Genomic DNA, 11,123 nt, shown 5'->3' on the forward strand with positions numbered 1-11,123 from the left:
GGCAGCAGAAGCCCTCACCTCCACATCTAGGACGTTGCCTGGCTTGAGGCGGGCAGGCCCTTTGCGGCTGAGGGGGGCCAGCCGGGGGTTGGGCTGGTACAGAAAGTCCTGGCCCCCACTGGCGTTGGCAAAGTCCACGCGCACGTTGTGGAGGGAGAAGAAGACGCGCTGGAGGCGTGCATCATCTGGAACAGCGGGGCTCCGGCATAGGAGGAGGCTGGAGGAGTTGATGGAGCAGACGGTGGAGCACTGTGGGACCAGGAAGAGGTGGGATGAGCTGGGCCTTCCCCCGCTCACTCCCAGGAACAGGGTGACCCGCCCTGCCCCCTTCACTGGGCACCGCCCCACTGGCTGCCCCGATGATGGCTGGTGGGGGCTCACCTGCAGCAAACCCCCCTCAAGCTGGACGCAAGCCTGCGGGGGTTCAGCAGGGGCCCCACAGCCCCTCCTGAGGTCCTGGGGCTGGGTCGCCATAGCCTGCGCCTCTGCCGCAGACTCCAGCCACACGGACAGCAGGGGCCGCCGCACCACGTCCAGATCCTGGCCCCTGACTCGGATCAGCCGCCCGCCCCTGTGCCAGGATAGTAGTCAGCAGGGGTGGGGGCAGCGGGCAGCCCAGCTCAGCCTTGCCTCCCCACCTCCGGGCCTCCCAGGAAGGACACACAGGTCGCCCTGGTGGCCCAGGTCCTCACCCTCGGAAGCTGACGCTGGGCTCTGCCGCTGTGAGCTGGGGGTTGGCTGTGTAGCGGAAAGGGCTGGCTCCCAGTGTGCGCTGGGCCTGGCCAAAGACCACACGAACCACAGCTTCTCCTGGGCCGGCCTGGGGCATGGTGTGGCACACAATGGCCTCAGGACACACTGGCTCCTGGCTGCAGGGGGGAGGGGTCTGGCATCTTAGACTCTAGCTTCAGCCTGGCCACCCCACAAAAGCCCCGCTTTGCTCCCTCTAGGGCAGAGCCCACCAAGGTGGTCACAGTGACATTTCTCTTGGACTTCCTTTTTTCTTTTTTTAAATATATATTTTTAAGTTGATTTCAGAGAGGAAGGGAGAAGGAGAGAGTGATAGAAACATCAGTGATGAGAAAGTCATTGATCGGCTGCCTCCTGCATGCCCCACACTGGGGATCAAGCCCGCATCCGGGCATGTGCCCTGACCGGGGATCCAGCCATGACCTCCTGGTTCATAGGTCGACACTCAACTGCTGAGCCACGCTGGCCAGGCTTCTCTTGAACTTTCATGGGGGCTTGGGGAGCCCTGAGTCCACCCCCGGTGCTGTACAAAAGGGGTCACTGAGGCCCACAAGGAATATCCCCAGCTGACAGCAGCCCGGCCAGTATGGGGAGGAGAGAGATACTCACATAGGACAGGATTGGCTGCCCACAAAGGCACTGATGTTGCCTCCTGTCTGGAGGTGTTGCCCATGGATGGTGAGCTGGGTGCCCCCTGCCTGGGGACCTCTCTGGGGACTCAGGCTCAGCAGGATGGGGTCCTGGGGTCCTGGGAGACAGGGCAGACATGGTAGACCAGCAGGCATGGCAGCCCGTCCTGGCGCTTCCTTGCCTCAGCTCCAGTCCCCAGAGCTCTTGGGCTGTGAGGTGCTGGCCCACTTCTCAGCTCTGTCTCCTGGGCTACAGCCGACAGCACCCACCTGAAAAGCCTTACGCTCAGCTTCCGTAGCCCCACAGCTCTCATCTCAGCCGCCTGGCCCCATGGGGAGGGAGGGGTCTTCTCTCATTGTGTCTGCTCCTCCCAGATGGCCTCCTCTGCCATCGCTTGCACCACCTTAACACCTGAAGGGGTCCCTGCCCTCCCCATCCCCCTGTCCGCAGGCAGCCAGGCCTGCAGCAAGTCCCAACAGCTCTGAGCCCCACACTGGCCCACCCACCCTCTGTTCTAATTGCTTCTGCTGCCCGCCTCCCTCCTGGACAGCTGCTGCCAGCAGTGTCCGCATTGTGGCGCCACTGTCCCAGCCCGTCCTCCACTCAGATCATGTAGCTTCCCTACTGGACAGGTGGCAACACTCCCAGCTACGCTGAGGTCAAGTTTGAAATCCTCACCTGGGTGTCCCTGCCTTTCTGCCCCTCCCTCCTACTTCCCCTGCATGGGGACCAACTCAGGCTGGGCACTGACCTGGTAGGTGAAGTGTTGGGTGGAGATGCCTGGTGGCCGACTCTTAATGGCCACTTGGATTGGCCCTGTGGTGCCTTTGGGGGCCGGAGATGTCACACACACAATCCTGGGGAGCAGAGGCCCGGTAGTTGCTCAGGGCCCTTATGCGCTGGGTCCTTCCCTGGCAGGAGCTGTGAACCACCCACCAGCCACTCCCTGAAGCCTACCCCCTCCACCCCTCTCACTGCCGGCTGCCCCCTCCCTTGGCACATCTGACCCAGACCCTCATTTCTTGGCTGCAAGCCACCCTTATCTCTGGGTGGCCAGTCCCGGAGGGCCTCACCGGGCAGAGGTGCGGTAGAGAGCAGGGTCAGGGTTGCAGGGCTGGCCGGCCACACTCACGGCGTCCTGCACGTCAGCAAAGTCCCGGCCCAGGTTGGAGCCCAGGATGGTGAGGGCCAAGCCGCCCTCAGGGGGGCCAGTCAGGGGCTCGATCTGCAGCAAGGAAGGTGGCCATGGGATCCCCAAAGCCACACCTGCTCTGCAGTGGGGCTTGCCTGACCAGCTGGCCAGCCGGAGGCAGCTCCTCTGACCTGGGTGAGGCTAGGACAGTGAGGGGCATGGCAAGGCAGATGGGGCTGGGGTGGGGGAGAAGGAGAGGGACTGGGCCATTGGGGAGGAGTTGGGGGTGGAGATCAGGGCTGGGGCTGGGGGGCTGACCATGTCGATGGTGGGTGTTGGACACAGCAGCTCCACGGCCCCAGGTGGGCACAGTGGCCCATAGAGACAGGCAGGCTGGCCGTGGCTGCACCACAGGCAGCCCAGGCTCCCGTTGGCTGCCTGGCAGTGGCTGCAGTCGGGGTGGCCCACGGCACAGTCGTAGAGGGTCACTGGGGAAGGTCAGGCAGCACACTGAGGCGCCTCCCCTTTGCCGCACACCCTGCCCGGCCTGCCCTGCCGCCCCCAAACTCACCATGAAGAGGCTGGGCATTGTCCAGCCTCTGGCCCTCGCCCCGGGTGACGTAGATGGGCACCGGGAGCTCCCGCTGGGCCATGGGGGGGTGGAACTGTGGGTGGAGGGTGGGTCAGGCCTAGCCCAACTCAGGACACCCCTGACCCTTGCCTCCTCCCAGAATGGGTGCCATTGTTCAGTGCCCACATCTCCCACCAGACAGCAAGCCTGGGGCAGAGGCTGTGGGCACGGTGTTCCTGCTACACAGAGCAGGCCTCGTGACAAAGGGATGGAGAGCGTGAGCCTCTGGAGGGCTGGGACAAGCTGGGAGGAAGGGAGTTTGGGGCATCTGAGGGCTGCAGAAGGCGTCCAATGGCAGGCGAGGCTGCGGACGGCTGCTCACCTGCTGGGCCTGGCAGTAGACGAGGCCCGCATCCCCAGTCGTCTCTTCCAGGGAGGCTGGCAGCCTCCGTAGTTCTCCGGGCAGCTCCAGCCAGCAGTGGTAGGAGGCAGGCAGGCCCTGGCGGTAGACACTGTCAGGACCCTGGACATGGTCAGCCACCTCCCACTCTGTCCCCATTCCCAGCCCACCGGACCGCTTACTCGGAAATGCTGAAGGTTCCGAACTCGCAGGGCCAAGCGGCTCTCCCAGCCCACAGGCACCAGGAGGGGACTTGCTAGGCCCTCAACCTGAGGACAAACCCCTGGGCCACGCATCTGGACATCCACCTGGGGAAAGAAGATCCATTAGCCCTTCCGAAGTTCAGGGGCCCGGGCAGGGCACAGGGTGAGGTGGGTCTGCAGTGACAGTAAAGGCAGAGGCCCACACACGCAGCCCTGCAGCCATTGCAGGGAGAGGTTGAGCAGCGAAGGAGAGCCCAACAGGCAGGGCCCACCTACCTCCTGGGTGCTATAGATGGTCCTCTCGCCCTCTGGGCAGTGCTCTCCGTACACACAGCGGCTGCTCTGGGGGCACCAGTGGCATCGCCAGAGGCTGCTCACACAAGCACGGCACCTGGAGAGGCAGGGGGCTGCTCAGGCTGGGCACTATCTGGGTCGCCACCCTTACCCGGCAGCCAGGCCCAGCACTCACGGGGCAGCCACCTCCAAGGCATGGACAGCACTGCAGTCATAGAAGGAGAAGTTGGTGACAGCTATGGCCACATCCTCAAACATCAAGGCCAGGGACAAGGTGATGTGGTCTAGGAGGGGATGGTGATAGCAGAATAGGTCATGTGGCTCTGCCCCTCCAGCTCCTGCCCCGGCCACCCAGCCCAGGGACCCCTCACCTGTGCCTGGAGGGTTAAGTGGCAGCTGGTCTTGGGGAGGGGTGACACAGGCCACGTGGGGCCCTTCCACTTGAGCCAAGCTGTCGTAGTCTCCAAAGGCACAATGGAAGTATTCATCCATAGCCAGGGTGGGCAGCCGGGGGACAGACAAGGTGACCTGGGGCATGTGCAAGGAAAACAGAGCAGGCAAGGGCTTCTTGGGGGGGGGCAACTCGCCGAGGGAGATGGAGCCAGAGTATAGCGAATGGGAGCAGAGGCAGCAAGAGAGGAGGACGGGGTGGAGGTGGGTGCAGCCTGGGGGCATCCCTCACAGGCAGGTGGTACAGGAGCCTCACCTGGCCCTGCTCCTGGCGGGGGTGATGGGCCGGCAGCAAGCTCTGGACATGCAGGCAGCGACTGTCCTCCTCATAGCTCCACAGCCACTGGTTGGGCTGGGCTGCCCTCGCACATTCGCCCTTGCGGGTACACCTGCAGGCAAGGGCCCATTGGGTCACCGTGTGGGTCTCAGGCTATTTGGATGACTGGCCACAAGAGGGTTGAAAGGATGGCCCAGCTGGAGAGCAGTAAGCAGGGGAGATGAACAGCACTGTGGTCACAGAGGAAGGGGCCAAGCACCAGGGCTCGGTGGTCAATGCATGGGCTTTGGCCTTGACAGTAAGAGGGGGCCGTGCTGCAGAGGGAAGGCACACGCATCTGGCTTAGGGGTGCCGTAGGGATTCCTGGGGCTGCCATGCAGAGCATGGGCTGGAGGGGACACCTGGGAGAGGGGACAGAGGCCTGGCCCAGGGTAGAGGTGGGGGAATGGGAAGTGAGCAGGTTTGGCCGTGGTGGGAAGGGGCTGCCGAGCAGTCTTGGTTTGGTGGGATGGGACAGGATGGAGGAACTCAGCAGCCGCCTGAGTCTTTTTTTATTTTTAATATATTTTATTGATTTCAGAAAGGAAGGGAGAGGGAGAGAGAGATAGAGACATCAATGAGAAGAGAGAATCATTAATCAGCTGCCTCCTGCACGCCCCACACTGAGGATCGAGCCCACAACCCGGGCATGTGCCCTGACAGGGAATCTAAAAGTGACGTCCTTGGTCAATGCTCAAACACTGAGCCACACCGGGCGCAGCCCGAGTTTTTACCACGGGGAGCCAAACTGGCCTCCTGGCATGCCCAGGGCTGCTTCCAGGTGTGGCCTCCCAGCATGCACCACCTGTCAGCCCAAACCTGGGCGTAGGCGCTGCACTCACCTGCCCTGGAGGATGCACCAGCCACATAGCGGGTCCCGGGCCTGGAGGCAGCTGGTGCAGTCGGGGAGCTGGGGGCAGGCCGCCACGGGTACCCGGTCTACCTGGATGGGCAGGAGGGATAGAAGCAGTGGGTGCGGGCACTCAGGCCTCATGTACCCAGACTCGTGGACCAGCCCTCACCTGCTGGGCAGTCAGGACGTAGAGGTGGCTGCTGCTGTTGTCCACAAGCAGGTCGGGGCTGATCGCTGAGCCTGGAGGCCCCACTTGCTGGGAGTGGTACACCTGGCTTTGGGAGCCATTGAGAAAGACCTGGGGGATGACAAGGACAGGGCTGGGCCAGACCGCTGAGCCAAGGCCCCCTCTCAGATGGCCCCAGGCCAACTGTTCAGGGCATGTGCTCTTTTCCAGACTGGGGATCCCAGGCCACAGAGGGTGGGGAAGGCCCATGGGCGTCCATTCTGCCAGTGTTGCCTCCTCCATTCAGCATCACCCAGCTAGGGTGGCAGAGCCACCCTGGGTGAGGCCCTTGGGCACCAGGGGCAGGAAGACAGCTGTGGGGAGGCAAACAGGTCACAAGAAGGCAAGAGTTTGCCTCGGAGAGGCTTCTGGGGCTAGGCTGGCTCTGAGGGCCAGGCACTGCCCACCCTGCCTCCATGCCACCCTCATCCACCTTGGCTGTTAGCTCCCACTATTGGCTGGAGAAGTTGGGGTTGCCTAGGAGACACCTGGGACGTCATCCTAGGTGATGTCTCTGGGTGCCAGGCAGCCAGCAGGTGGCACCCAGCCAGCCAGGACACAAGCTGAGGCGGAGGGTACCTGGGGCTGCCCTGAGCCGCTGCAGGGCCTGGCCCGGCAGTGTTAAGACCATAGGGCCGGGAGGCTGGCGATGACAGGCCCTCACCTTATGCAGCTGGCCCTGGGTGTCCCCCAGGAAGGCTACCATGTGCCCATCTGCCTGGAGGGCTGCGATGGCGCTGATGGGCTGCCCGAGCTGTAGCAGAGGCCTGGCCTCCAGGGGCTGGCGGCCAGCGATGGGGCTGGGGGTGTGCTCGTCACCACAGGGGTACGACTCAGGGGAGTCCTGGACAGGCGGGGAGGGCAAAATCAGTTCTCAGAAAAGGCAGAAGATACTTCCCCAGGCCCAGAGCTAGTCAGAGGAGGACAGCCAGGTGGCCAGTGAGGAGAGAGCAAGGCAGGATAGAGGGTAGGGCCAGGGAGCCCATGGTAAGACCAAGCCCGCTGCAGAGAGGGAGAAAGACAGACCAGCTAGGAGACTTGGAGACCAAGCCGGCCCCTTCGTGACATCCTCTAACCAAGAGGCCATGGGTCATTGTCACATGAGAGTGTCCAGCTGCCTGCAGCTCAGGACTACATATGGCAGCCCCTGCCCTGGGCTGAGAGATGCCACAGGACCACGAGGGACAGGGACAGAGAGGCAGGCGAGGCCAGATGAGGCAGCGAGAGAAGACCAGAGCCGCCACCAAAAGATGGTGGGTAAAGCCTGAGGTGAGAGGACAAGTGTGGGGCCCAGGCCCAGCCACTTACAGGGGGCAGGGTGACGCAGCGTGAAGTGACGCCATACTCCACGGTGGCTTCCTCCGTGCCGCTGGGGCCCCGGCCGCCTGCTGTGTAGCAAAGGCGCCGGGCCTGCTCCATGCTGCCGTCCAGCTCTGCCAGGGGGAAGGCGCACAGGGCCGCCTGTGTCCCCTTTGGGCCTGCGGCAAAGGCCCCCAGCAAGGTGCCCGGGGCGAGGAAGGCAGCCTGGATGAGGCCCTGACCATGGCAGTGGAGGGGCACCTCCACGTAGGAGTAGAGATTGGCATCCCCCAGACAGACTCGGGCAACATAGGAGCGATAGTCGGCCTGTGCCCTGGCCCCACGACGGCGGAAGACGAAGTACGCGGAGCGGGCGTTGGCAAAGGCCGCCACGTAGCTGTTGTTGTAGTCAGACAAGTCTCCCACCACGAGGCGGCCCAGGCCCTCGCTGGAGAAGGGCTGCGGCCCAGCCAGTTGGCGAACAGTCAGGGGCGGTACCCCTCCTGACAGCTTGCCCGCCAGGCCTCTGGCCACCAGCAGGAGGTCCCGGCCCGGTGCAGGCACTACCAGGCCCACCGTGGCCACTCCTGGGGCATTGGCGGCCACAAACTGTCCATCACCTGGGTCCTCGGCCTGGTACAGAAGCTGGGACACGTCCTCAAGGCGCCGCTTCTCGCACACGCCCTGCCGCACCTGCCCACAGGCCACCAGCTCCTGGGCCCGGCTGCTCACGAGTAGCAGCTGGTTGGCGTTATCAGTGAGCTGGGCCTGCGGGCACTCAGCTGGGTCACGGAAAGGCACGCAGTCGGGGCTGTCGAAGATGGGGCCGGTGATAGCCACAGCCTCAAGCTGTAATTCCGGGCTGAGCTGGAAGAGGCGGTTCACCGCCCCCACGTAGACTGTGCCCCGGTCGGGTGCCAGTGCCAAGTGGTTGAAGGTAGTGTTGAGTGCGGAGAAGCGATGGGCCTGAGTCGGGGGCAGCGGTGGGCACAGCAGCAACAGCACGAGCAGGAGGTGGGGGCCGAAGGGAGACCAGGGAGCCATCACCGGGGCCTGGGGGAGAGCCGAGCACCTGAGGCCCAGTGGGAGGGAGCACTGCCTCCCCACCCCTGGTCGGCATGAGTCAGGGAGGTGAGGGGGACAGAGGAAGAGGGGGTAGAGAAAGAGCACCAGAGGGAGAGAAGAATTGAGAAGAGAGATAAAAACAGAGGGAGAGAAGCACAGAGAGGCAGAGAGGAGGAGCCATAAAGCAGGGACAAAGAAAGAGAGCAGAGAGAAGCAAAGAGAAGAGACAGCTCGGTCGACGTGGCTCAGTGGTTGAGCGTTGACCTACGAACCAGGAGGTCACGGTTCAATTCCTGGTCAGGGCGCATGCCCGGGTTGCGGGCTCGATCCCCAGTGTGGGGCGTGCAGGAGACAACTGATCAATGATGCTCTCTCATCATTGATGTTTCTATCTCTCTTTCTGTCTCCGTTCCTCTCTGAAATCAATAAAAATATATTTTAAAAGAAGAAAGAGAGCAGAGAGAGACATGGAGACAGAGAGAGAGGGAGTCAGAAAGGGGGCGGAGAGAGAAGGACAGAAAGAGTGACAAAGAGAATATCCAAGAGATGGGGGGGTCACATACATGCACAAGGAAAGAATTCTTTCATCTTCTACTTTTTTTTTTATATATATGCTAGAGGCCCGGTGCACAAAAATTTGTGCACTCGGGGGGTGGGGGGGTCCCTCAGCCTGGCCTGTGCCCTCTCACAGTCTGGGACCCCTTGGGGGATGACCCCTGCTGGTTTAGGCCCGTTCCCTGGAGCAACCAACTCTCCTGCTGGCTTCAGCTCCGTGAGTGCCGGCCACCATCTTGGTTGGGTTAATTTGCATATAGTCGCTCTGATTGGCTGGTGGGCGTGGCTTAAGGCATAGCAAAGGTACGGTCAATTTGCATGTTTGTCTTTTATTAGATTAGATTCATTGATTTTTTACAGAGAGGAAGGGAGAGGGATAGAGAGTTAGAAACATCGATGAGAGAGAAACATCGACCAGCTGCTTCCTGCACACCTCCTACTGGGGATGTGCCCGCAACCAAGGTACATGCCCTTGACCGGAATCGAACCTAGGACCCTTCAGTCCACAGGCCGATGCTCTATCCACTGAGCCAAACCGGTTTGGCTCATCTTCTACTTTAAATGTATGTGTTTATTGTTGAAGGGGGACAGATCCTGAAAAGCCACAAGACCACAAATAGGACACAGTGACAGAGGGGGCTGTGACACAGAGAGGAAAGGCCATGGAGAGGAGGGTAGGGCAGAGGGGGTGTTGATGGGGAGAGAGGCAGGAGGCAGAGGCGTGGGAGGACCCAGAAGAGGGGGAAAGGGAGCAGGAGCCCACAGACAGAGGAGGATGTGGGTGAAGGGACGCTGGTGGAAGCCACATCGTGAGGAATCCTGTGCCCGTCACCCAGACAAGAGAAGTGGCACGGGGGCAAGAGGTGGGAGGGTTGGCAAGAGCAGGGAGACCCCGTCAGGGATAGGAAACTGGTCCTGGGTCAGTGGCAAAGAGGGACCTTTACGAGCACGGAGAGGGAGTGCTGGAGAGAGGAGAATGAGCCAGGGAGAAACTGAGGCAGTTGGAGGGATGCAGGCCGAGACACCACCCCAGCACTCCCCAAAGATGGCAAGGGGGGGGCAAACCAGAGCCAATGAGAATAGGGTCATGCCACAAAGGGCTAGGGGGTGGTCAGGGCAGAGGTTGAGGAGAGCTGGGCCTGGGGGAGGTGAGGAGAGGTCACCAAGAGACAACATGGGTACAGGAGATCTGTCCCCTGCTTCGTGGGCCCCAGCGGCCAGGGTCCATTGGGGCCTGGCACCACGAGTGTGGATGTGGAGCGGGACAGAGAAAAGGGGGGAGTGAGAAGAAGACAGCCAGGAAGAGAGCTTGAGTGAGGAGAGGGTAGTGGGGAGGAAGGCCGAAGAGCTTGAAGGGGGCCCCACACAGAGAAGCCATAGGCGCAGCTCCTCACCCATTTGGAGCCATTTGGACCCCAGACTGGAGGTAGCTCCCACCGGCCTGGTGGGGGCGTGAGCCTGAGCCCTGCCTCCCGGTGGGGGGCCATTAGCAGCAGCCCCTGCCCAACAGCCCTAGCGGCTGCCTCGGTGGCCAGGCAAGAGAGACAGAGAGATGCCAACAGGACAGAGCCTGTGGGCCTTGGCGGACTCTCGCTCCACCCTCCTCCTGACCCCAAGCCCAGAGCCACAGAGAAGGGGACAGAGCTGGCTCCCAAGCTGAGCTCGGAACCCGCATAACCGTGCATGTGGGCGCACCAGGGGCAGGCCCACAGTTGCTCAGTGTGTCCCATGCCCGCCAGCAGAGACGCCAGCAGAGACGCACGCCCGGGCTCGCAGGCATGTGGCTGCGTCAGAGCTCTTTATCTTGCTAACACAGACAGGAAGGTCAGGCCTGGCTGAAAGGCAGGGCCGTTTCCTCTCGACCTGGGATATCAGTGTCCATGGCATGTGGATGACGGGCTAGAGGGACTGTGGCCAGGAGGTGCAGCACATCGGAGCCCCACACCCAGGCTCCCCAGTGCTGTTTTACCTGGCCCGCCCCTCCCCGGGACATCTCTGGGGACTGGGGACCCGGGCACTCACCGTTGAGAAGGGGAGCATCAGCGGGAAGCACATCACGTCGCTTCAACTGCCCCAGGGCCGTGGTGACTCGCACAAGACTGCTATTCGAGGCAATGTCCTGGGTGATCGGGAGACAGTGGAGGCTTGGCCCAGTTCACTTTGGCTTTGGGGGAAGCGGGAGGTTAGAAGGGGATTAGCGCTTTCTCTCAAGCAAATATGTGTACACGCGCAGATCTCGGCGTGGAGGCGGTGGGTTAAGCAGCCGATTCATTCCATAAGGGGAGAGATCCCAACTCTAACTCTGCTAATATAAACACATTTTGGGATAAAGTAGGACCTAGTAAGCGATATTACGGGGGTTTTAAGAAAAGTTAATAA

The 11,123-nt window shown here is 61.9% G+C and overlaps 1 protein-coding gene across 1 annotated transcript in view; it reads right to left on the reverse strand.

The window, feature by feature from the left end:
- PLXNB3 (plexin B3) overlaps nt 1-10,824 on the reverse strand; it is a 16,731-nt gene extending 5,907 nt beyond the window's left edge. The window contains 19 exon segments of the mRNA XM_023752983.1: nt 19-249; nt 382-571; nt 693-869; nt 1,360-1,490; nt 2,132-2,237; nt 2,454-2,605; nt 2,831-3,000; nt 3,084-3,177; nt 3,466-3,582; nt 3,666-3,791; nt 3,963-4,077; nt 4,156-4,264; nt 4,352-4,508; nt 4,687-4,819; nt 5,589-5,689; nt 5,769-5,897; nt 6,490-6,669; nt 7,134-8,177; nt 10,767-10,824. Of these exon segments, the coding sequence (XP_023608751.1) occupies nt 19-249; nt 382-571; nt 693-869; nt 1,360-1,490; nt 2,132-2,237; nt 2,454-2,605; nt 2,831-3,000; nt 3,084-3,177; nt 3,466-3,582; nt 3,666-3,791; nt 3,963-4,077; nt 4,156-4,264; nt 4,352-4,508; nt 4,687-4,819; nt 5,589-5,689; nt 5,769-5,897; nt 6,490-6,669; nt 7,134-8,177; nt 10,767-10,799 (3,495 nt within the window). The 5' untranslated portion in view covers nt 10,800-10,824.
- Nucleotides 10,825-11,123: the final 299 nt, after the last annotated feature.

This window comes from Myotis lucifugus, unplaced genomic scaffold, assembly GCF_000147115.1.
Source record: "Myotis lucifugus unplaced genomic scaffold, Myoluc2.0 scaffold_40, whole genome shotgun sequence".
NCBI classification, from domain to species: domain Eukaryota; kingdom Metazoa; phylum Chordata; class Mammalia; order Chiroptera; family Vespertilionidae; genus Myotis; species Myotis lucifugus.